This window comes from Pseudorasbora parva, chromosome 4 (assembly GCF_024679245.1).
Source record: "Pseudorasbora parva isolate DD20220531a chromosome 4, ASM2467924v1, whole genome shotgun sequence".
NCBI classification, from domain to species: Eukaryota; Metazoa; Chordata; class Actinopteri; order Cypriniformes; family Gobionidae; genus Pseudorasbora; species Pseudorasbora parva.
The window spans coordinates 16,387,869-16,414,580 of NC_090175.1; the positions used below are offsets into that span (position 1 = coordinate 16,387,869).

General features: G+C 36.5%; 2 protein-coding genes across 4 annotated transcripts in view; one reads left to right on the forward strand and one right to left on the reverse strand.

Moving 5' to 3' along the window:
- Nucleotides 1–1,446, reverse strand: lipt1 (lipoyltransferase 1). Its single transcript, XM_067442647.1, has one exon. The coding sequence runs from the start codon at nucleotides 1,266–1,268 to the stop codon at nucleotides 150–152; it is 1,119 nt and encodes a 372-aa protein (XP_067298748.1). The 5' UTR covers nucleotides 1,269–1,446; the 3' UTR covers nucleotides 1–149.
- Nucleotides 1,447–3,030: 1,584 nt separating this feature from the next.
- The window catches only part of pnpla6 (patatin-like phospholipase domain containing 6), a 41,807-nt gene continuing 18,125 nt past the window's right edge, over nucleotides 3,031–26,712 (forward strand). The window contains exons 1-19 of one of the 3 annotated variants that reach the window (XM_067441077.1): nucleotides 3,031–3,129; nucleotides 10,751–10,833; nucleotides 14,494–14,547; nucleotides 15,219–15,306; nucleotides 15,934–16,108; nucleotides 17,352–17,492; nucleotides 17,595–17,754; nucleotides 18,504–18,584; nucleotides 18,860–18,988; nucleotides 19,081–19,161; nucleotides 19,328–19,457; nucleotides 20,267–20,341; nucleotides 22,962–23,065; nucleotides 23,254–23,421; nucleotides 23,526–23,603; nucleotides 23,939–24,144; nucleotides 25,051–25,182; nucleotides 26,106–26,229; nucleotides 26,311–26,500. In XM_067441077.1, the coding sequence (XP_067297178.1) occupies nucleotides 10,789–10,833; nucleotides 14,494–14,547; nucleotides 15,219–15,306; nucleotides 15,934–16,108; nucleotides 17,352–17,492; nucleotides 17,595–17,754; nucleotides 18,504–18,584; nucleotides 18,860–18,988; nucleotides 19,081–19,161; nucleotides 19,328–19,457; nucleotides 20,267–20,341; nucleotides 22,962–23,065; nucleotides 23,254–23,421; nucleotides 23,526–23,603; nucleotides 23,939–24,144; nucleotides 25,051–25,182; nucleotides 26,106–26,229; nucleotides 26,311–26,500 (2,161 nt within the window). In that variant the 5' untranslated portion in view covers nucleotides 3,031–3,129; nucleotides 10,751–10,788. The remainder of the gene's footprint in view (nucleotides 3,130–10,750; nucleotides 10,834–14,493; nucleotides 14,548–15,218; nucleotides 15,307–15,933; nucleotides 16,109–17,351; nucleotides 17,493–17,594; nucleotides 17,755–18,503; nucleotides 18,585–18,859; nucleotides 18,989–19,080; nucleotides 19,162–19,327; nucleotides 19,458–20,266; nucleotides 20,342–22,961; nucleotides 23,066–23,253; nucleotides 23,422–23,525; nucleotides 23,604–23,938; nucleotides 24,145–25,050; nucleotides 25,183–26,105; nucleotides 26,230–26,310; nucleotides 26,501–26,712) is intronic. The other 2 variants (XM_067441075.1, XM_067441078.1) reach the window with 2 other exon arrangements.

Below are 26,712 nucleotides of genomic sequence, written 5' to 3' on the forward strand. Positions count from 1 at the left end.
AGAAATACTAGCAGTATTCAAGTTTTTGATATCAAATCTGCATTTGTGGATAAAGTGTGACTGTGCAGGAGACCACTTTAATTCAAAGTTTATGTCCATGGTTTTGAAACAAGTGTCACTATGTTTATTTCATCTGATTTCCTTTTTATTCACATTACTGAAAGCACACCATCACACAGTCTATGAATCTTCTCAGCAACATCAGCTCTCATTGATCGAGTCCTAATGAAAGCCGCCACCAGCACTGCAGCTTCAATTGGACAGAATTTGCTGCCCCTGAGAGTTGATGTAAACTCATTGACCGTCTCTGGAGGAAGCCAGTCTTCCGGGATTTCCATAGCACACTGTTCTACAGTACCATTTTTAATGTCCATATCAAGCTTAACATTCACATCATCTACCACTATAGATGTGCAAACACTGAATTTTGGCGTTTTGCCATAAATCCACTCCCACATTTGAATATCCGTTGTCATCTTATGAATGCCAGGCATAAGAGCTTCATTAGTAGGGTCAACTGTGATGACTGGGCTGTCAAAACCAAATTCATTATTGTACTGTGAAGCGATAGCCTCCATGATAGTGTTGGAGTCAAGAGTGGGATCCACATCTGAAAGGTTCTTGACAGGGGAAGGAACGCTTGGGGTAGCATTGCTCCTGATGACTTCAGAAGCGTTACTCTTCAGAACCGAGGACAATACTGAACGATCCACAGAACACAGCAGTGTACAGTGATGATAAGCAGAGGTTCTGCCTAATTTCGCAGCAGTGCCTGAAATCTTGTGATGCCCATTCAACAAAATATCAAATCTGTCTGTTGCAGTGACATCTAGTTCGGGTCTCAGTGCTTTTAATGCACTAGTAACGACTTTGAGATTTCTTTGACGATCGTATTTCTTCTTGGAGGTGAAGAAGGTCATGTTGATGTTTCCAAAATCATGGAAAACCGTCCCACCTCCACTGCGACGTCTCGCAAGCGGGATCCCTAAGTGCCTCATCAGGGGAAGGTTACACTCCTGCCAGGGGTTTTGATGTCTGCCTATGACCACCACGGGGGAATTTCTCCATAATAACAATAAGCTTCTGTTTTGCAGATCAACGTGATCGTGAATCCAGTCTTCTAAGGCTAGGTTCTCAAATATGCCAGCTGACGCAGATTTTAGGATGACACCAGCTTTTCCCATCTCATCGAAGTAGGTTGACAAAGTACTTTTAAGGCGAGCTGACCCAGACAGGGCACATACCCTGTTTGACAATCTCAAAATCATGTTTTTAGGCTCTTAATGCATCGCAGATTATTTCATTCTGACGTGTGCTGCAAATACTTTCGAGACAATATCACACATAAAAAAATAATTTAAAAAAACTATCCGTACAGTTTATGTACCGCTTATTCCAATTCCCATGCTTTCAGCCAGCAAGGGGCCAAGGGCACGTTACCATTGACTACCGGGTCAAATAGACTCCCGTTTCCTTACATGTCATAATAAAAGTTCTGCACGAAGAACTTGAATGATATAAAAAAACTATAATATTAAATGTATTTAATGTTAAGTAATATATATATATATATATATATATATATATATATATATATATATATATATATATATATATATATATATATATATGTTAATAATAATAATAATAATAATAATAATAATAATACAAAAGTGTCTTTAGGTAATGTCTTAATAATTGAATCCCAAAAATATATTCGCGATGCTCTTTTATTTTGACATGTTGTTCTGTTGATATGATCGTGTTGCTCGTAAATTTGTAAAATCATTGCAGTCTTTACTTCCAACTTCAACAAACAGAAAATACAATATTACAATAAACAGACAATAAATAAGTTATTGTAATACATTTTCATTGCAGTTTTACAATAACACAAGCAATCTTTCAGACAAGACAATCCTTTCAGACAAGACAGTTACGCCTCAATATTCAACAAGATAAATTAAAGCCTAATTAACCTATTGAAAAAATATTTCTCAAGAAATGTAAAAGGGGAAAAAAAGAAGAAAAAAAGGTGAGGGGCATAAAAATAATAAAGCATGGTCCAAATTCTAGATGTTTTTTTGTTTTTTGTTTTTTAGCTCTCTTATTAAGAGACATTGAAATTGTATTTAAATACAAATTAAATTCTTGTTTGAAGATGTTAAAGCCCGGTGTATTTTTCTTTCTTTCTTATTTTTTCCATTTCTATATTTACATTTATGGATTTAAAACTTTGCAATAAATACAAGGTTTATACAGCCACAAAAAAAAAAAAAAAAAAAAAAATCCTTTGATTAAATTCTTGGCATCAATATCTATAAGATAAGGAAAATCACAAAAGTTGTATTTTATTTTCACCAAACTTTTTTTGCTAAAAACATGGACCACTGTGTCAGAATTCTCTCACTTTTTCTTTCTTTTTCTTACCATGAAAAAGCTTTTTAACCATAACATTCTTTCTAGATGAGATGAATTTCCATCATCGTCATCATTGGGTTTGTCGCACTGTGTGAAGAGTCTTATTTAAAGATAACCACTAGGTGGTATTAGGATATTTCCTAATGCATAATGCAGTTTGACAGCTGTAATGTGATCAGATCCATGTTACTCCCCTCGTAGTTAATGATTCAGGATGAGATTAGGAAATGACCAAATTCAATCAGAATGAAAGCATTTTAATAAATAGCGTGCATTTTGATCAGTTTTTCAAGCCACCCCTGTTCAAGAGAATTTGATCTTCCTTGAAACAAACTGCACTTATCTAGTCTTAGATCGAAGTGATATGTTCCTATAAGTTAAACTGATTTTTTTCCCCTTCAAATCATGATTCGATAAGTCAGGCTCAGTTGTTTTGCGTAGTCTGCAAATAATTAAAATCAGTTAATTTTCTTTTTAGGTGTTGTTTATGTCAAGTAAAAATGATGTGAGAGAACGCTAAAGACTAAAAACGTTTTGTAAATAACAACGGGGGAGGGAATCGGTAAACGTCAAATCTCTGAAATCCGATTGGTCAGCGTGTCATCTCTGATTGGCTGTTGCACACTGAGTGGAGTCTACGCAGAGATCTGAGCGGATGTTTCCGGTATGACCGTTGTTTGACAGATCGGGACGGAGCGTCGCTTTCAGGTAGGTTTATCAGCAAAACATTATGTACAGTTTTACTGGTCATCCGGATTATGTTACAGCACGTTTTATATCTAGTGTAAGTTTACTGTGTGTGTACCGTGAGTTTCCCGGCTGAGGTCGCAGATGGTGCTCTGTGTTGATCTGCCGAGGTCACCGCACAGCATCACCGCCACTGCAGCCCGCCGGACGGGTCACTTTACAACACTGAATGCAGAGAAAAAACATCAAGACATAACGGCTGAGTCATGGGACAGATCTTCAATCACTTTCTTAAATGAATGTGTTTAGCTTCAGTGCATTGCTATCCAGGGCTTGTTTGCTGACATGTTTTAACCCGTGATCAGCTGAGGAGACCCATCCGTGTGATGATGATGTTGTTTCATTATTTCAACAACCGATGACATGTACTGCTTTTCATATGACATGGTAATGAGCATAAATTATGTCTCGTGGATTCTCAGGTATAATGTGCTATAGTAGCATGTGGCCTATATCATGTGATAGATTTTGGGCAGTATATGCTGGGCTTTTAATGAATATGGTGTAATTTAGTGCCCTATTATTGAGCAAAGGTGCTAATTCCATCAGCCATCCAGTGTTTACTGTTAGATAAGTTAGACAAACTATTAATACATTTAATGTTGTATGAAAAGTAGCTAGATTTAAACACATCAAATGTCTGTCTATTCCCCCTTAATATAGTGATTTGTGCTCCATCCCTCCTTAGATGTCCCAGCTGTATCTAATAATAAAGAAGAAAAAAACATAATTTGTAATTTTAACATAATATTATATCTAAATATATTTTACAATTGGTTTGAAATATATTTAGAATGATAAAACATATTGTCTAACAAAGGATGACAGATTGTCAGATTAACCATTCAACCATGTCAGTCAAGTAGTTGTAGAATTACAATGTTTAAATTTTTTTTTTTAAAATTCATTGAAAATACCCCAAAAGTTTTATTACTAATCACTTAAGGGTACTACTAATATGCACATTTTAAGGGTGAACAAGGTACAAAGATGCCCCAGTGACAAGCTGTTGTATCCCTAAAGGTTAATTTTTTATACATTTTTTTCATCAGCAACTAACTAAGATTGGGCTCCAAACTAGTTCTTATTAGGCAGCTTAAGCTAAAATTCAGATGTGTTAGTTATTTATGTATTTTATACATTTGATCTACGTTTTTTAATATGTACTACTATACAAACACAATTAAACAACATTAAAAATGGTAAAACACAATTGTAAAATGTATTAAACATTTCCCAAATTTTAGATAAAATTAGTGTTCCACTGAAATAAATTCTTTACCGAAGTGGCAAAACTGCAATTAAAGTTTTAATTGTGCCGTAACTTAAAATAACATTTGGATAAAGTTTCATTTTCTCAGGTGATAAATTAGTTTTAGTCCAGTCACAAAGTTCTTCATCTACAATTTAGCCAGTACCTTGATATTTCAGACGAACACACTTGACATATTGCAACTCCAACATCTTTTTTTGTTGTTGTTGACATGTTTACCTGTTGTAACCAAATATATGCTGAGTCTGAGAAGTGCTAATTAAGTCATTATTTTGTTCAGTGAAATTTCTATTTTTGACAAAACAAATAAAAATACATATAAAGTCAAAGTACTAATAAAAAGTACAAAGTACTAATGCAATTTTCAAATTTATATTGTGAAAGAGTTTTAGGCCCTATTTTGTACTCTGTTAATGGAAACTAAGTGGCAGCAGTTGTTTCCATTAAAGTCCAGCTTTAGTGAATGCATGAGTCGTCTTTGTCGCAGCAGCATCTGTAAACATAAAATTTGAAATACATTTTCACAAAAATGTCCACTGTGTGTTTAAGCTGTTGGCGAAACTTCTTGACCACTGAAAGTGCAGCTTTGACGATTCTTATTGAGTTTTGTATTTGTCAGTTGGGGGATTTGAAACAAAACTGTCTCTGTAAGTGTGTGTGTGTGTGCCCCCATCTTTTCTTGTTCTCTCATGCTTAAGGGTGCATACTAAGGGCATTGTTAACCGAGTACAATGGCTATTAGAAGGTGCCCATTAGTGAGCAACGAATACAGGCATTATTGCCCTGTGGTTTCCATTTACTCTCGTGTTATTCTATAGTGTGTTATTGAATGTCAGAGTTTTTCAGTGCTAGCTCTGCCTTTAATCAATCTGAATGTGATACAATCACTTGGGTAGGACTATTTATCTCCAGTAATTCTCTGATAGATGCAATGTAAAAAATAAATTAAAAATACACAGAATAATTGTGTAAAAATACAGTTATGTTAAACATTTGAACAACCTGCAAATTTTAAATTAATTTAAAATTGTAATTAAAAAAATTAAAGAAAAATACATTTAAACTGGTAAATCTAACAGCCCTTTTCTGCTGAATTATGAAAATCAGTTTTGTACCTTTGCCATATTATGCTGACACATGGATATGAGTTTTCCATATTTAGATCCATGATTTTTATGGATTTCCCTTTTTTTTGACCTTCTGAAAGTATGACCCACGTGAATTGACTAATCAGAGGGGAGAAATGGTTGTGGGGGAGGCGTGTTTCTATTTACTGTATTATGGACGCATTAAATGGCCTTAAATAATTATCATTATTATAAACTGTAAAATGTTACTTTATTTCACACATGGATTGCTTCTGACATGGCTGCATTTTAGCCAGCTTTTAAAGGGGCAAATGCAAGTGTTACTCGCCAGTTGCCTGGGTCATTTTTATGGATATGGACAATGCATGGTTGTGCGAATGTCTTAGCCAGATCAACAAATTATTATGGTTGCGATGTAATTATATAAATATATAGTCTTATGCGCTGCATGTTTCAGAGTAAAGCACAGCACGGTCAGGATTTTATTTTAAGCGGTTATCCACCATAATCAAGGACTCAAGAGAAAGACATGATGAATCAAAGTTCATCACAAGCAGATGAGAAAGCTGAGAGAAACTAATATATAGACAGTGCACATTGTCATACACACAAATACTAAACAAACACCATCATTGTAACTCCATGACACAATAAAAAATGCAATAAACATTAATTTAACAAGATTAGACATAGAACACAGACTAATAAGATGTAGCGGAAAACCCTAATGTACATTACTGAAAAAAACATACAATAGAAACATACATGCCCGTTGACACCTAGAACGATAGCTATTATGACAATAGCGTCCACACCTGAGGACGGTATTGTTCTGTTTATTGTAAACACACTGCAGTTTTGTCCTCTGCCGCTTTAAATGCTTGAGCACTTTATGGATTCTGATTGTCTGTCATTTGTTTTTATCATTCACCAGCCGTTGGTATTATAGCTGTAGTGTTCTTTTATCAGGATTTTACTTTTAAATTCCATGAAATGTAAGGCTAGATCTGTTTATAGTTTGTGTAGTTTGAGCTAAGGGAACTAGCATTTTTTAGTCTTTACAGTTAAAATTACAAAAAAGAAACTCCAGTCATACCAGTGCATTTTATACTCACTCCCAATCTGATATGTGGACGATGTATCCCTTTATGTCTGCTGTGATCTCAGTAATCTAATCCTCTGTCCACCCCCAATGTTTTCAGTTGTTTGCCTCCAGACACTGTGATGACATCATTGAATGGCTTTAGATGGACTAATGATCAGTTTTTGTGTGTGTGTGTTGATGGGAGATGCAAGGGAACATACATTTTTGTTGTAGGTTTGGGTCTCAGTCTCATGGTATAAACGTGCTTATGCGTGTAATGAATGTGAAGGGCTTTTATTGAATGCTGCATAGGTCAGCAAAATCCATGAGCGTGTGTTTCAGTGTGCGTGCAGTCTGCTCGTGCAGCACTGAATGTTAAAGGAGCTAGAGAAGTTACGGTGGGTCTAGGAGGAAGATCAGAATGAAAGTGAATTAGGCTACTCATGATGTCAGATGGTTGTGTGTGTGTTATTGTGTGAGTCTGTTATATATATATATATATATATATATATATATATATATATATATATATATATATATATATATTAGGGATGATGACATCAGATTGGGGGAGTGGTTGTGATTGGAGGGTTTCCTCTGCTGATCGGGATCTTTGGCAGGCCTTTTTTGAGCACTGTTTACATTAATATTACTATTATAAAAACAATATTTACATGTTCTCTGTTTACTGCCAAATGCGATTAATCACTTTTGGCAGCAAACATTTTTTAAATACTGGTTTTACTTGTTTGTGCGTGTTTGTGTGATACATAATAAGGGATTGAATGGTTTAATAATACATTTTAATAGGTTAAATCTTATAAAATTGCAGTGTAATTTTAGTATTATTTATATGCTATTATAGTATTTATTAATATTTTTATTTTTAGCCTTTAATTTTATATTTTCAGTTTTCATTTAAAAAAAAATTCTATTTAGCTTTAATTAATTTGTTATTCCATATTGCAAAAGAGCTGCACAATTATTTGTTAAAAGATTGTGATTTCGATTCAAACACCCTTGCAATCATATTCCTACATGACAGCGATTCACCTGTGTCTATCAAACATTGAGATTTGGCTGACAGTGCAGTTATCAAGTATAGGAATGAAACAGCTTCTCAAACAGTCTTTTCAACATTGCAGTATGTTTATTTCTCTTACAAATATTAAAATTATCACAAGTACTGGGAAAAAGTTTATAGTTCAAATAGAAACACTACGGTACCGATCCTAAAGGAGCTGTATGTAAGAAATGTATTTCAATTAATCATAAAATGGCCCTGATGTGTCACGAGACATTAAGAAATCATGTTAATTTCAAATACTTCTATCACTGACAGCAGTACTCCGGCCAGGATATTGTCATATAAAAGTTGTTGTTGCAGTCCTCAACTGATGTTGATGTAGACATGTTGTGTTTTGGCCTGAAGCTCCGCCCTCCACCTAACGACCAATCACAAAGTCAGTAGTGTTTCTGCATCCGGGTTGCCAGATCTGCTCTAGTTACCACAGCTGCAGCTACAAACGTTCCTACTAATCTGGCAACCTTGAGTCAGGGAGGAGGGGGAGAGGGGATACACCCAAGCAGCAACCTCCCACAATCTCTCTTGAAGCCAAAACAGAACTAATGTAAACTGTAATTCCTAAACTGGCCACTAGGGACAGGCTCCAGAAGGTAGCAGAATCTCATTGAGCCCCATGTTAAAGGGACAGTTCACTTTAAAATGAAAATTCGGTCATCCTTTACTCACCCTCAGGTTGTTTCAAACCTGTATGAATTTCTTTCTTCAGCTGAACACAAGGGACGATATTTTGAAGAATGTCAGTAACCAAACAGTTAAAGGACAACTCCGGTGAGAAATGAACCTAGGGGTAATTAACAGATGGTTACAGAGTAGATCGTTCTCTGGGATGCGTTTTCATGAAATTGAATGTAAAGAGTTTTATCTCTAAAAACAGATTAGCTTATAACGCTTGTCTATGGGGCAAAGGGTAAGGGAAATTATATAATTGAACAAGGCTCAAAATAGCCTCACACTAACACAGTAGCATAATGAGTTGTAAGTGTACAAACAGTTTAATAAGAAGATACTTTATAAAGACAGTACATTACGCAGTTACGGACAGGCGCCATCTTGGAAAACAGTCCCGACAACTCAAACCACGAACACTGTGCTAAGTGATGAACTGTGACTTTAAATCTCATATGGTCCGTTGTTTCACTGAAAGCACTGAACGCAACAGAGAAAATAAATAAATACAAATAAAAATGTCCATTTTGTTTTTATAAACTTAATTCCTATCAACCAGCTCACTTAGCACAACCTTCGTCGCTCGACTAGTCGAGACTAGTCCAAGATGGCGCCCTACCGTAAACGTGTAATGCACTGTGTTTATAAAGTATCTTCTTATTAAACTGTTTGTACTCTTACAAAGTTCTCAATGCTTTGGTTTGCATGTAGGGACTCTCATTATGCTACCGTGTTAGTGTGAGGCTTTTTGAGCCTTGGCAATAACTAGCGATTTAATTTCCCTTACCCTTTGCCCCATATACAAGCGTTATAAGCTAATCTGTTTTTAGAGATAAAACTCTTTACATTCGATTTTCATGAAAACGTATCCCAGAGAACGATCTACTTGGTAACCATCTGTTAATTACCCCTAGGTTCATTTCTCACCGGAGTTGTCCTTTAACTGGAGCCATTGACTTCCATAGTATTTTGTTTTCCTACTATTTTAAAGTCAGTGACTCCAGTTAACTGTTTGGTTACTGACATTCTTCAAAAAAAATCTTCCCTTGTGTTCAGCTGAAGAAAGAAACTTGAGGGTGAGTAAAGGATGACAGAGTTTTAATTTTAAAGTGAACTATCCCTTTAAAATTCCCAACTTTACAGTAGAAAAAAACATGTTTACAGCCTGGTACAAATTGTGGTTTTGGTCTAAATGGCTAATTTTGACCTTAATGACAACTGTGAGGGGGTGAATTTTTTTATAACTCATTCGTTGACATTATATAAAGCCTTAAAGTTCTGCATAATTAAGGGTGTGGTTACTTTGAGTGACAGGTGGATAGCCATTTATCCGCCGTCTATAGTCATTGCGTCACCTAGGCTCCGCCCACGTCCCGCCTCTTTGCCCATTTTCTGTTATCGGGGTGTGACGCGTTGCCAAGATGGCGACGGCCAGCTCATCTCTACTTTACACTTCAGAAAGGCTTATCAGAATCCTATGGGGGACGTCACGGACACTACGTCCATTTTTTTTTTTTTTACAGTCTATAGACACACTGCTCGTGAAAGTGATTGCAGTACCAGTTTTGGCCATATTCTTACATACACTTCCTTTAAGAAAATCACCTTCTGAAAGTAACTTGGATTGCATCGTTACGCCAGTATAGGTGGCAACAAGTGACTGTTTAAAAATGTATTTGTCATTGAATTATTCATTTAAGAGTTTCATTCAAAAAAAATGATTCATCCAATAATGAAACAAACAAATGAAATATTTAAGAGTGAGCTATTGAATAATTCCTTCAACCTAATAAAAAAAAAAACTATCTTTACTTAATTTACTTAATTTTGTCAGAACCTCTATTAAATGACATGTAATTTTGTTTAGTTGTCTGTTCAGAATTGTGGGAAAATTGTGATCTTTATTTGAAACGAAAAAAACATGATTCTCAATTTATAATTTGTTAGTTTTTTAAGTTTGATCTAATATTTATATTTTATTTGAGCTTTATTTCAATTAGCAAAACATTTTTTAAATTTATTTTTAATAATAACAATACTGTAAAATAGTTAATACACAATCGACTAAATTAATGGCACAATATTTATACAAATATTTTCTATTAAGCAAATTGCATGCCATCGCTGTTACTATATGTTGTATATTTTAGCATGGCTCAGAAGCTGTATTGACCAATCATCATCCACAATCTATTTTATAATCTAGCGCCTTATTGTTTTTTTGGAGTAAAATCCATCCAGATGATCCCAGTAATGTGCATGGACTTTAGCAGAATACGTGCGTGACGATCTTGTGTTGCATCCTGTAGTGAATAGTGATCCTGACTGAATGTGGTGATCTTTGCATGTTGCATGAAGCCTGTTTGTCTTGCTGTGTGTTGCAGTGGCTGTTGTTGATGGCCCAGCTGTGCGTTGAGGTAGAATGGGACAGAGCACGTCGGGCCCAGAGCCTGCAGAACCTCCAAAGGTGAGCAGCACCACCCTAATGCTTTCCCTTATCCACAAATACACACAACTTTACCCTCTCAGTCTGAGCTTTTCAGAAGTTTCATTGTGAGTGTAATGGAGTACCTTCATTCTGAGTACAAACTAGCCAAATTTCCCAAACTCTCCCCGCGTGTTGTCATGGAAAAAGTTTTCTCCTCTTTGTAAGAAATCACTCGAGTCCGGGAGTTCCGGATGCCTGCAGAAAATCTAACAGCCTCAGTCAAGACTCTCATTCTTATACAGTTTCTAACACCTTGCCCCTAACTCTTCTCAGCCAATGAGCGTTCATTGGGTCATTTTTAATTATTGTTCACCCATCCTTTTCTATTCCCCCCCAATCAATCATCTCTTATCTTGGCTCAATTCTAATAGTGGAGAGCCGTCACCTGGTTTACCATCAAAGTAGACATGTGCCGATTTTCGATAATGCGATTTATCACGATAATGAATATGCACGATATTGTTATCATGGGCACTATAAAATATCGTAAATAATAATTTATTAACAATTTATAATTTTTTTATAATGCACTCAAGAATACTTTGCCAACAACCGTATAAATGCTCAACACCGCTGTATTCTGCGTCAAAGGGACACACGCTCAGATATAAACAAGCCCAACGTGCGTTTACACACGACTGAACCGGTGAAGGAGACGCGCTGCTGAAGTGCCGCTCAGTGACAGCAGGTGATGTCCCGCTGATGAACTGCAGAATGGAGCTGTTACCCCGGTAACCCCGCAAACAAAACAAAAACGCGTGTAGTTTTTAAAACAGCCATTCATTTTTTGTAATCTCAATGTTGTTCATCACAGCACCAAATACTTAATACTTAAAGACTTAATAGGCTATTTATTTTCAAACTTAAACATTTTTATGTTTTAATCTGGACTACAACATACCCTAATAAATAAGAACGTTCTGTTATTGTTCAGTAAAACTTTGAGACATACGACTTCATTAGTTAACATGTTAATTCATTATTACCAAACTGACAATGAAAAATACTTATAAAGAATTAATCATTCTATGTTAATTTCTTAGTTACTGTTTAATAACATTAAAATCAAAATCTAACAATGATCAGTATTTCTTAACTAACATTACCAAAAACATAATGTTAAGTGGTCTCTTAATTTTTTTTCCAGAGCTGTATATATTTTTGGTGCACTATTGTATTTAAACATTCAGTTATTTTTGTTATTACAAATAGTTCTTAAAGCTGTTATGCTATGGCAACACTTTTTTTTTGCAACTTATTTCAATATCGCGCTAATATTGTATATAGTGATAAAACTTCAGCAATTAATCGCAACATGAAAAATTGATATCGGCACATGCCTACATCAAAGTAACATATAGAAAACTATTTTGTAGTGTCATTTGCATTATTGCGCTTAATATATAGATCACTACAGCAGAACGCACATTTCAACGTATAATAACAGACTGTAGAATTGTTTTTCAGAGAAATGACATATTATGGTATTTTTATGCTTTAGTACAGTCAAAAACTTACATACAGCACCTTTAAAGCAAAAAGAGAATGGTCTGATTTGTGAAATTACTCTCTACAGTAGCTGGTGCTTATGGAACACCCTGTACACAAAGCAGTGCTGTGCTTTTAAACGCTTCTTTATATGGGGTGGGGGGTGGGGGGGGGGCTGGAATACCATCAAAACGTTTCTGAAGACTATCATTTCCCTTCAGAGATACATTCAACCCCCACCCCCAATTCAATATTGTATTTTTCTTCCAATATTTCGAGCATTGTTTGAGTTAATACAATGAACATTTTTTGAGAATCGACAACCTTTATTAAAAGATTATTAAAAGATTTTGTAAGCATATTGGGTAATTGTGTGTTTCATTTCTGATGACGCAGTGAAACATGCCAAATAGTGCTATTTTCATGATTTATCACATTTTTTATGTGGTTCAGATACAATAATATTTTGAGTTTTTATTTATTAAACAAATTTCCTTCATTGTATCAACTCAATTTCAATAAACTCAAAATTTTAAGGCAACCAGGTTACTGACTTTTTTAAGTTAAACCAACAAAAAACAACCAAATCTTTTTACATTGTATAAGCAAACCGAAGCTTTGAGAACTTTGTAAGTGTACAAACAGTTTAATAAGACGATACTTTATAAAGACAGTACATTACGCGTTTACAGACAGGAGCCATCTTGGAAAACAGTCTTGACAAGTCGAGCCACAAACGCACAAGTTTTGGACTCTTTCTCATTGCAGAATGTCTTCATCCACACATAGAGATAAGCAGCTGCACTGCTTTCCCATCATGCAACTTGCACCTCATTCACGATTACTTTGCAAACCCAACCCAACTTTCACCACTCTATTCACATGTCGATATCAGCAGCTGTTCACTTTGGTTTTAACACCTTCTTTTCCTTCTTTTACAAATCTTATTTGTGTGGATCCTTGGCTACTTGTTTTGTAGCTGGGCAGATTGTCCGCAGCTAATCTGATCATGTGACTTTTTGATTGGCAAAGGGAGAGTTTAGAAGATGCAACCTGAACTTCTTTCTGGAGTAAGAATGCAGAATTGCACAAATCCATATCTCGGTCCAAAGATTACAAATCGCAAGGGTGTGTATTTGTCTACGAAACAGCATTCTGAATGTTGGCCTATCAAAGCATTTCTAAGTCCATCACCAGTTTATATTAAGGTAAATTACAAGTGCACTAAGTAATGTTGCAAACCTGTATGAGTTTCTTTCTTCTGCTGAACATAAAGAAAGATATTTTGAAGAATGTTGGTAACTAACTATTTACATTAACATTAACCAAACATTGTTCAAATTATCTTCTGTTGTGTTCAGCAAGTAAGTGTAAATGTCTTGATAAAGTCAGAGGATATGTTAACATCCGCATACCATGGCTATGTGGTTATAACAGACACACTGATCAAAACAACCACTTCTGTTTTATAGGACTTCAACATTTTAGAAGAATGCCCCCCCCCCCTCCACACACACACACAAAAATATATTTTAAGCATAATTGAAACAAAAATATACAAAAAAAAGCTTACAAGCTAAATAGCTTTACAAGAACATTATTCCTAGTTAAAGACTAATCAGATTAATAGTCGTTTTGTTTGTAGACAAATTGTCTTCTCAACTGATTTTGTTATAATGATGATATGAGATATTTTACAGGAAAACAAGGCAAGAATACTTAAAAAAATATTTTTGCTGTGTAAGATGCATTACTCTTCAGAAGCTAGAAACAGCACTGCTGTTCACTTCACATACACTGTGGGCCTTGTTAACAATGCTTTATTGAAAATAAATGAGCAGAGAAAGAGAAAAGAAAGGAATGAGTGAGTAGAAGAGTGACACAGAGTGGGAATGCTTAAAGAAATGTCGGCACGAAGGAGAGAGAAGAAAGGTTTACATAATCAAGGGACAGGAAAATATGGTTGTGCTCGAAGAACAAAATGGGATTATCTGTGTCTTTTCCTGTCCTTCACTCTTTCATTTTCTCTCTCTTCATGAGCCAGATCTTTAGCTAGTCTTTTGTTTCTTTTTCTCATGTGCTAATTTTTAACCCAGCGTTTTGTTCACATCCAAATCTGGGTATATTAACATCCTGTGTGTTTTACGGCAGGACGGATTTGAAAACATCAAGAGTTTAGTGGAGGATCAGCTGCAGACCAGCATGGTCAGTAAATACTCATTAACACGATTACACTGAATCATAGTCTTACGCAGGATTGTGCAAATATTTAATCTTTCACTACAAAAAAATGCTGGGTTAAAAACAACCCAAATTAGGTTGAAAATGGACAAACCCAGTGATTGGGTTGTTTTAACCCAGTGAATGGGTTGTTTTAACCCAGCGGCTTTAACCTAATTGCTGGGTTTGACCATTTTCAACCCAATTTGGGTTGTTTTTAACACAGCATTTTTTAGAGTGTATGAATTACCAATTATGAATTATCATAAACATGACATATGAGGTGTGTCTGTGTGTGTGTGTGTGTGTGTGTGTGTGTGTGTGTGTGTGTGTGTGTGTGTGTGTGTGTGTGTGTGTGTGTGTGTGTGTGTGTGTGTGTGTGTGTGTGTGTGTGTGTGTGTGTGTGTGTGTGTGTGTGTGTGTGTGAGAGAGAGAGAGAGAGAGTTGTTTGTGTGTTTATTTCTTTTAAAGAATTCTCTATTATGTGATAAAAAATAAAACAATAAACTGTACTATTATGAAGTATTAGTATTTAAAATAATGGTTTTCTATTTCGATATATTTAGAAGTCTAATTTATTCCTGTGATTCCTGTGAAGAAACATTTATTATTATTATCAATTTTGAAAATGAAAATTTCTTTCTGTTTCCGTACAGGTGGTGGGAATCATAATCGGCGCTGGAGTCGTCATCGTTCTCATTGCTGTCCTTATATTTTTTGTCCTGCGCAGGATGCAGATCCGCAGTTAGTTCTTAAAAACTCATTTGTGAAATTTACATTTTTTTAATACATTTTTTTTAAGGTCTTTAAAACAGGGTTTGTACAAGGTGCTTAACGTGCTTGAAGTACTTGAATTTGACTTTGTGCAATTTAATTCCTGGAAAACCCTTGAAAACAGCCATATTTATGAAGAGGTACTTGAAAAGTGCTTGAATGATATGAAATCAGTGTTTAATTTTTTTCGATGAAACCATATTTTCATGCAAAGTGAACACTGCAGCCTGTCTGAAATAGATATAAAGACATTTTGCATGACTATGAGCATGATTTTGCTCATAGAAATATCCAAGTATATGATACAGTTTTCATTCTTCAGGTCAATCGTGTATTCATAAAAAGTATGAATTTTAAAAAGGAATTTGAATACATTTTTGTCATAGTATTCTTTCAATGGTTAAAGTTATCAAAGTCATTGCATGTGCTGCATGTGCTTTTTTAAAAGATAATAAAGATATTGTTTTGATAAGTGAGATCTCAGATTGTAGTCCTTGAAAACCAGAAAAGTAGAGCTGGAAGAGTATCTGTACGAACCCTGTTAAAATGATCAAGTAATCTAGATTTATAATTTGTTTGTTTGGTGTGTTTTCTCAGAACTCGAGGCTCAGGAAGCCCCAAAGTATCGTTTTCGTAAAAGAGACAAAGTCTTGTTCTATGGGAGGAAGATTATGAGGAAGGTGTCTCAGTCCACCTCCTCACTGGTGGGCTCCGCCTCCTCCTCCAGGCCCCGCCTCAAAAAGAAACAGAAGATGCTGAACATTGCCAAAAAGTGAGTTTCTGTAGTGAAAACCCAGAAGACCAATTCGTCAGTGGTTCCCTCGATATTTTCCAATGCGATTTTACAATGGGGTTGTTCAATTTATAAGTAAAATAAGGTTTGTGGTAAACATAACTTGTGACACAATGTTTTGCCCTATGACGTAACTTACACACACACATATCAAAAGTACATTTTTGAAGCTACAATAGGTTTTTTTCTTCTTCTTTTAAGTAACTAGATAAGAACGGTTAAAGGGTTAGTTCACCCAAAAATAATTTAATTAATTACTCACCCTCATGTCGTTGGACACCCGTAAGACCTTCGTTCATCTTCAGAACACAAATGAAGATATTTTTGTTGAAAGCTGATGGCTGAGAAAGGCTTCAGAAAGGCCTCCATTGGCATTCAGTACATTTCCACTGGGCCACTCACGAGACCCATAAAAGGCACTAAAGACGGCGTTACAAAGTCCATCTCACTACAGTGGCTGTACAATCATTTTACCAAGGGACAAGAATAGTTTTTGTGCGCAAAAAAAATCAAAATTACTTTATCCGCCAAGTTAATGTCTTCCGTGTAGGTCTCTGACGTGAACTCACACGATAGCGGCTCCTCCTCTTCCGGGTCATGTATTGAACGGCGGAGCTGCGTCATATTCTCGCGCATGCGTCGAGTTTACATCAATAACTTGGTGGATAAAGTCGTCATTTTGATTTTTGTGCGCACAATAACTAGAGTGTATACGCCGTTTCTAATTTCGTCACATTGTAAAATTATTGTACAGCCACTGTAGTGAGATGGACTTTGTAACAAAGTCTTCAGTGCCTTTTATGGGTCTTGTGTGTGGAAATGTACTGAATGCCAATGGAGGCCTTTTGTGAAGCCTTTCTCAGTCATCAGCTTTCAACAAAAAAATCTTCATTTGTGTTCTGAAGATGAACGAAGGTGTTACGGGTGTCCGACGACATGAGGGTGAGTAATTAATTAAATTATTTTCATTTTTGGGTGAACTAACCCTTTAATTTGTGAGGGCGTGCAGTTTACATTGTAGAACAAAATGTGCAAGTATCGTCAACTTAATTTTACCACAGACCTTATTTTACTCATAAATCGAAAAACCCCATTGAAAAATCTTGCGAATTAGCAGTGGCGAATTAGTCAGAGTTTTGACGTCATCCCTGCACCCCCCTATTTGGTTCTTTTTATTGTCTCAGAACATTCCCAAGCATCATGTCATGCCTCTGTCCTTCAGAATCCTGCGCTTTAAGAAGGAAGTGCCTACTCTGCAGATGAAGGAGCCTCCTCCGTCAGTGCTGGAGGCAGATCTCACAGAGTTCGATGTGGCCAACTCTCACCTGCCATCGGAGGTGCTCTACATGCTCAAGAACGTGCGGTACGCTCTCATTGTGGTCTTGTTACATATGAGTTTTCTTCATATTGAGAGTGAAATATGACATATAATGTATGTATTTGGCCTGGTTTCTCTCTCCCACAGTGTGTTGGGTCACTTTGAGAAGCCGTTGTTTCTGGAGCTGTGTAAACACATGGTGTTTCTGCAGTTCCAGCAGGGTGAATATGTCTTCAGACCCGGTCAGCCTGATAGCAGCATATATGTAGTACAGGATGGCAAGCTGGAGTTGTGTCTTACTGGACAGGTGTGTGCATGCGTGTGTGTGAACACTGTTGTGGCTAAAGCAATATAAAAGGCACTGCAATCTGTGTATGTGCTTGTTTGTGTGTGTGAGTGTGACTCACCCAGTGATATTTTAGTATCATTGATATCTTAATATAGATATTTATGTTTTCTGTATTTGTTTAAAATCTAAAGTTTTAATCATTTTCTATAATTTTGATTATTGACTATATTTGTATTAATCTTTATTTTAATACTTTAAGTTAAACTTATTTGAAAAAAAGTTGTTCCCACTTTATATTAGGTGTCTACTATGTACTAACATTTAAATAAATCATTTGATACATTGCACTTATTATATATATGTTTTTAGATTGTACTTATTATATTATATATAATTACATGTGTAATTTATTTCTGTAACTACGTCTATAAATACACTGTTGACTCTTCCCTTCCCTTTTAACCCACCCTTAAACCTTCCTATCCCATTAAACATGTCCCTATTCCACCTCAGTAGCAGCAAAAGTGTATTCACAACATCAACACAATTATTATATGTACTTATTTTGGATGTAAGTAGTTGTTAAAGACAACTAATATAAAGTGTGATCAACATATTTTATGGTTTTAGTTAACAATAATACCTCTGGATTGATCTCTCTCTCTCTCTCTCTCTCTCTCTCTCTCTCTCTCTCTCTCTCTCTCTCTCTCTCTCTCTCTCTCTCTCTCTCTCTCTCTCTCTCTCTCTCTCTCTCTCTCTCTCTCAAGGATGGGAAGGATGGCGTGGTCAAGGAGGTTTTCCCTGGAGACAGTGTTCACAGTCTACTGAGCATCCTTGATGTCATCACAGTGAGTCACACCCATAATTCCTCTCTCTGTCTAACATAATTATTTTATAAAATGCATTAAACGACCTTTGTCTCTGTTTTTCCTTATCTTTTCCTGTTCCTGTTTTTTCTACTTTTTCTTTCCCTTTTCTTTTATATATTTCCTTAAGAAGGTCAAATTGCAACTTTTCTACATTGAAAAATGCTCTCAGGAGATTACATATTCTGGATATAATGCATAATTCAAGTTTGAAAGTAGTCTGAACATTTGTATGCATGTGTGTTTGTGTATTCCAGGGTCACCAGAGACCGTATAAAACCGTCTCTGCGAGAGCGGCAGAGGTGTCCACTGTCCTCAGACTGCCTGTCGATGCCTTTCTGTCCATCTTTGAGAAATACCCAGAGAGTCTTGTGCGAGTGGTTCAGGTCTGGATTTATGAGACGGCCCAAAAGTTTCCATTTTGATTTTTTTAAGGACACAGCATGTAATCGAGAAAATGCTTGTGTCACCGCTGCAGATCATCATGGTCCGTCTTCAGAGAGTGACGGTTCTTGCCCTGCACAACTACCTGGGGCTCACCAACGAACTCTTCAGCCATGTGAGTCAACACGCGTAAATATATACTCGATGTACACACACAGTTTCTTTCTCATGCTTGGTTGGATTGGAAGTCATATAGTAATTTTTTTTAAGGGTTAAGATATTTTACAGTATCCAAATTATTACAGATATTTTTCATTTCTTTTCTGTCTGCCTTCATATAGGACATGCAGCCCCGTCCTTCTCCTCTCTCTCCTCATCCGACACGCTCCAGTCCCGTACGACACAGCAAACGCTTTGGCAGTCTCACCGTTCCTGATAAACACCGTGACGCCGCTGTCCAAAATGCTACAGGTGAGGCACAATATCATAATTCACACTTATTTACATATAAACAGTTTTCCCTTCCTTAAATGCAAATAAAGAATTATATATTACTTAAATTCTCTGCTGTGTATTAATTAACGATAATCTAATGAATAATCTCACAATGCAAAACATTTTAGTAGTCCTAAAAATAGATTTATTAAAAAAAGTAGAATATTTTTTATAAAAATGTAAAATATTATAGTATAGTTAAACTATTGCAACATCATTTTTTCTCAGATAATCCAAATTTAGCCAGCCCAAATGAATTGTGTTTAACAGCTGAGTTTCTTGTAAAAGAACTACATTACCCATGATGAAAAAGTCATCAAAAGGCACCACATACTCCCATGAAGCACTGCAAATGACATAAGGCTTGTTCGAGATCCATTGGCGCTGCGCAGACTGATCAGCATATGAAATCAAAGTATCGCGAGAACGATTGTAGAGCAAACTACTCCTTATGCTTTTGAATCTCTCTCGCGGTACTTTGATGTCATACACCGATTGGTCTGCGCAGCACCGATGGATCTCGAAAAAGCCTATAATCTATTGCACTCTATTAAGGATGCCTCACACTAATAGTTCTGTAGTTTACGCACTTTTAAAAATCAGACCATGTGATAGCATATTTTTGATGTCATCAGTCTTGATAAGCTTTGTTCATTTGTTTAAGAATTCTTCCTTGATTACGTAAACAGGCATAATGTTGCTTATCTAGGTGTTTGTGTTGAGGGATGTTAGGCCTTTAGATTTGTTTAACAGTGAGCGTTTGGTTGACGCACCCTCGTCTGCAGGTGGGGATCATGGGAAGGATGGTGGCACTATACCGACCCTCAGTAGGACCATATCCATGCCTGTAGACATTGCGGGTAAGTGCTTGTGTCTTAACGGCGTACACACTACAATCCTACACATTTTGTGTATGTAGCTAGAAATGACTCACTCTAAGGTAATGAAAACATAACGGTTCATTATGTAAGATCTTTATACACCACTGAAAACATTTTTATGAACATAATATTACATTTCTGTCAGTATATCCCATAGACTGTAAAAAAAATATGGATGTAGTGTCAGTGGCGTCACCCATAAGCCGTTCTGAAGCTTAAAGTAGAGACGAGCTGGGCGTCGCCATCTTGCAAGCGTGTCATCGCGAGTCACTCCCGGATAACAGAAAATGGGCAAAGAGGCGAGACGTGGCTCAACTATAGACGTGGCTCGACTATAATGGCTATAGACCAGGGTTTCTCAACCTTTTGCCTACTGCGACCCACTTTTTTTTGTATGCCAGTCATACGACCCACTAAGGCTGGAAATAAATAACATACATTTTAGACCTAGGCTAGTTTATAAAAATACAGCTGTTCATGTTAGTTCACAGTGCATTAACTAATGTTAACAAGATTTTAATAATGCATTAGTAAATATTGAAAGTGCAGTTCATTATTAGTTCATGTTAACTAATGAACCATATTGTAAAGTGTTACCATTAATTTCACGAAAAAATTTTTTTTCAATAATTAAGCAGACTATGAGGCAAACTGATTAATTTATTTTACTCACATTAATGTGACATTTGAGACTGCCAGTCGCGGTGGAATTGGGGAAAGGGCCACTCGTAGTGTTGCACTCAAACTAGCTGTTGTCAGTCTATTCCTGCTTTTTGTTTTCATTGCAGTCACTGTTGAAAATCTCGACTCGTGTTCGTGTCCTGTTTGAATCCAAAAGGAATTCAGGCCTCAAGCTAACAGGCCGTGGCTGCACACAGTGTAGGTCTGGCATCTCGAATACCGTTACCAAGCAACGGGGTAAAACGCGGGGTAAAAAAAGAGAGTAAGACCTTGTCCAATAAGTGATACAATATTGTGATCAGTGCATTTACATTTACATTTATGCATTTAGCAGACGCTTTTATCCAAAGCGACTTACAACTCAGGAGAACAGGAAGCGATCCGTCAAGAAGAGGCAACGAAACACAAAAAGTGCCCTAAATACTAAGATTTGTACACTGCTTAGAGTAGCAAAGACCAGAAAAGGAAAGAAGAAAGGAGAAATAGAGGGGGATTTTTTTTTTTTTTTTTTTCAGTGCTGGGTAAGTTACTCTAAAAAAGTAATTAATTACTAGTTTCTAATTACATCTTCATTTACATTTAATCATTTAGCAGACGCTTTTATCCAAAACGACTTACAAAAAAGGGGAGAGCAATAGAAGATTGATATCTCACTATTGGGAGATCTTCAATAGTGTAATTAGATAACTGTACAAATGACTCTCTCCAAAAAGTATTTAATTACTTATTACTAATTACTTTTTAATTACTTTCTAAATCCTAGATCAACCTTGAGTTAAGCGATTTAAGGTTAGACATGAAACGGCTCTGTTAATTTGTTCAAGTAAATAATATAAAACTTATTAACTCAATAAAGTATTACAAATAGGAAAAGGATACATAAAAACATGTATTTTTAAAGTGATTTCACTATTGTATTATGTATAATTATATTTAGTATTTAGTTCAAGTACTTGTGAAGTAACTGTAATTAAATTACAGAAAAAATAAGAGTAATCCCTTACTTTACTTTTTCAAGGAAAAGTATTTAAAATACAGTAACTAATTACACTTAACACTGATTGTGATAGGACAGTCTAGAAAAAGCGTTAGAAAGTTACGGCAATAATGATTCAACATATATGAAATTCGAAAATAGGGGAACACAGAAAGTCTCGCAACCCCCTATAGAATGATCCACGACCCACTAGTGGGTCGCGAACCCACCGGTTGAGAAACACTGCTATAGACAGTGGATAAATGGCTATCCACCTGTCACTCAAAGTAACCATGCCCTTAATTATGCAGAACTTTAAGGCTTTATATAATGTAAACGAATGAGTTATAAAATAATTCACCCCCCTCACAGTCATGAAGGTCAAAATTAGCTGTATAGGGCCAAAACCACAATTTGTACCTGGCTGTAAACATGTTTTTTTCTACTGTAAAGTTGGGAATTTTAACGTTGGACTCAATAAAAGTCTGCTCCCTTCTGGAGGCTGTAGTGGTCCCTAGTGGTCAGTCGATGAATTGCTGTTTACATTACTTCCGTATTGACTTCAAAAGAGATCGCGGGATCGCTCATAAATATTACATACTGCTCCTTTAAACTGGTAAAACTGGTAAATACATTTACATTGTTACAAAAAAAGTTATATTTTAAATAAATTAACTTTCTCTTTATCAAAAAATCTGAATTTATATATATATATATATATATATATATATATATATATATATATATATATATATATATATATATATATATATATAATTTATACAGTTATTATTATGTGTATATATATATATATATATATATATATATATATATATATATATATATATATATATAACAATGTGCTTATGTTGGTGTCATACTGTGATGTTATTGCTGACCTTTTCATGAACTCTTTTTGTTGTGTATGCGTGTGTGTTACAGGAATGCAGAAGAGTCTGCGTTCAGATTTCGACATGGCGTATGAGAGAGGCCGTATCTCTGTTTCTGCCGAAGATGGAGCTCCCATTCCACCTGCTTTCACACGAGTGAGTTTTTTTGCACATATTAATTACATATTTTGTATCACAGTATCGGGAGTCTAATGCAAATCCTCACTGAGAATAAGAATTAGAAAAAAATACATCTTTGGAAGTTAAGTTGAAATGAGTCAGACATAAAGGTATGAAACATTTTGAGTGAAATGTACAGATATCATGCTCGTTTTCTGTCTCAGGAGCAGCGTGAGAGGAAGGTGACGGTGGACGAGGTTCCTTCAAGTGTGTATTTGTATCCTGAGGAGGAGTCAGGGATGGAGAACATTTTTTGCCCGCTTCAAGGACGAACTAACGCTTCGGTGTTCGAGGAGGCCCAGAAGGAGATTCTCAAACTCATGAGGATTGAGGTATATCTGTGTTTGTGTGCTACAATTCATTCTCCAGCCCCACATGTACTTTTTTTTCTCTGTTGACACTCTCTGTTTCCTCATATGCTCTCTTTCATCATCAGGATCCTACGCTGCTGAATGGGAGGGTGACGTTTCATCATGCTAAAGCTGGATCTGTGTTAGCCAGACAGGGAGACCAGGTGCTCATATTCTCTAATCTCCTTTCCTTTCTTTCTCTACTGCACATTTTTTGACATATGCAAAAAAACAAAAAAAACAATGCTAATTTCAATCAGAATGGTCAGACTGAAATGGATTTCCAGAAATAAGGTTTAAATAGGATTTCAAAACACATACTGTATGAATGTAGCTTGAAACGGATTTGTAAAAAGCTAAATATGATCTGAAATGCACAAAAAATAAATTTGGACAGACAGTTTGAACAGCTGATTGGTCACTCGTCAGCTTTATTTAGTTCCACATTATCACTCCATATATACTCAGTAGTCCTGTTTGTTCCTCTTCTCTTCTTTAGGATGTGAGTCTGCATTTTGTCCTCTCTGGCTGTCTTCACGTCTTTCAGAAGATGATCGACAAACAGGATGCAGTGTGTCTGTTTGTGACCCAGCCAGGTGAGATGGTAGGTCAGCTGGCTGTACTCACAGGAGAGCCGCTCATCTTCACCATCAAAGCTGAACGTGACTGCACCTTCCTCAAGATCTCCAAATCCGACTTCTATGAGTGAGTGTTCCCATACAGTCTTGCAGCTGATTTGACTCTTTCAGATTGCAAATGTATCTTACAGCCCTGTTTTGCATGCATGTACGTTATGTAGTTATGCTGCCTTCACGTGCTGTCGGAATTATCATAAATACTATTTTTCTAGGTCAAAAATGGGACAAGAACTCCCTCTCAGGTCAACATTTGAATGTAATGAGCTTGTAATTACGACTTCAGAAGTGGGAAGTAGGACATTTTCGATAGCACGTGAAGGTAGCATTATTGTGGTATCCACTTGTTAAGTCGTGACGTAAGGAACGCCGCTTCTGGGTCCAAGCCTCAACTCGTTTCACTTGAGAATGCCATCGACGCCCATTTATGAGCGTTATTTTTTCATATTAAATATCAAACATTTAAAAAATTTAAACATTTTAAAAACTTATAGTCTACACAACAGTGTCTGTGATCACTGCGTTACAGGCATTAATATTTTAACGACTTATATCACGTCTGGCCATCTGGAATTTTGGTATGGAGAAAAAGGTTATGATTCTAACTTTTTTGTCGTATTACACCACATTATGTGTGTATATTAGAACCGTTTGTAGTTTTTCTTGTGGTATGCGATAGAGGGTTTGGACCCGGAAGCGCTGCCGCGTGATGTCAGACCTAACAACCGGATAGACACTAACTGGGTAATAACTACCAGTAGGTATTTTTTCCGGGACCTACCTCTGAACCTAACCTTAACCTATGTAGTGACCTTACACTACTCAGTACTTTTGTGAGTAAGTACAATGTAAGTACATTGAAAGAGCATATACTGTAAAATAAAGTGCAAATGCAACTCTTATAAGAACAAAGAACAAATCTACATCTAGTGAACAGGTTTGGTAATATTGTCTGTGTTTGTGCTGCCCCCTTTAGGATCATGCGTGAACAACCAAGTGTTGTTCTTAGTGCAGCTCACACCGTGGCTATCCGTATGTCTCCGTTTGTAAGACAGATGGATTTCGCCATCGACTGGATGGCTGTTGAAGCTGGACGGGCCCTGTATCGGTACCATCACTTTCTCCTAATTTTTTTTTTTTTAACTGAACTGAACTGCAATGTTTAGTTCAGTATAATGTTTTATTTAGCTGAAAAAAATCACAGTTAATAGTGCAAATGTACTTTGCAATTTGTTTTATTCCCCCAGTTTCACAGACAAGGCTTAAGCTTGTCCCAGACTAAAATATATGTTTTAACTGTTTTAACTGGAAGCAACTTACATTTAGCTTGACAAGCCAGACCCACATCAAGATGTTTGGTCTGGAAACTCACCATTGACAGGGTTCAATCCGAGGGGCGGGATAAACGGTTGTCTTTCAAACTCCCTCTGCACGCGATAGGATAGCGCTACACCAACCAGAGCAACGTAAAGCGGAGCTATTTGACAGTAAACTTTCGCCATATCCGGTCGGCAAACTCCGAACACATCTTCCCTTTTTAAGAATGACTTCAGTGCCGTTCTTTTCTCAGAGAAAAGCTTAACTCCAAGTCTTCCAGAGTCGCAGTCAAAGCTGATTCGAAAGACCGTTCGCCAGCTTCTGTGTTTACTAGAAGCACTCAAGCGCAACTCGGCCGTCGTCATTATGTTAAGCCCCGCCCACCGACTCTATACAAAATGTTATTGGCCTGACCAGAGTTTGGTTTTTACAGTTTAGAAGGGTATTGAGAGTTGCTAGACGACACTCGCGACATTTGCTGCCGCTAGGGTGAGTCTAGATTTCTAGGCTAACTTACACTGGCATGTCTTAAAATATGTCAGTGCCATAGTTTTGTCTCAAGATGCACAGCAGTAATGTTTTTTTTCTAGGGTATGTTTATAAAAGCTAATTGGAATAAGGCCTAAACCTGGCTTATTCTTATTCTTAATATTACATTAAAGTATTCATTTCATTTGGGGGGGAAACAGTCATTACATTTGTTGTGTTCTGTAGGCAAGACGATCAGTCTGACTGCACCTATATTGTGCTAAATGGACGACTGCGTTCTGTCATTCGAAAAGCCAATGGGAAGAAGGAGCTGGTCGGAGAGTACGGACGAGGAGATCTCATCGGAGTTGTGAGTTTAAAGCTTTGACATGAACTCAAGTTTTAGGATTGCTAATCTGACTAACCGTAAATGTCGCATAACTCCTCTCAGGTGGAGGCTTTGACACGGCAGCCTCGTGCTACCACTGTCCATGCCGTCAGAGACACTGAGCTGGTGAAGCTTCCTGAAGGAACGCTCAACAATATTAAGAGAAGATACCCGCAGGTGGTTACACGCTTGATCCATCTGCTGGGGCAGAAGATTTTAGGAAACCTCCAACAGCCCCGTGGACCTTTCTCAAGTACGTTTAGCCCCAGAACCAAACATTAATCAGTCACCTTGCATTAAATTCTTCAGCAAAGTTGAACTTAAAGGGGTAGTTCACCCAAAAATTAAAATTCTGTCACCATTTACCCTCTTGTTGTTCCAAATGTATATGAGTTTATTTGTTCTGCTGAACACAAAAGGAGATATTTTGAAAAATGTTTGTAGTAAAGTAGATATAACAACTAT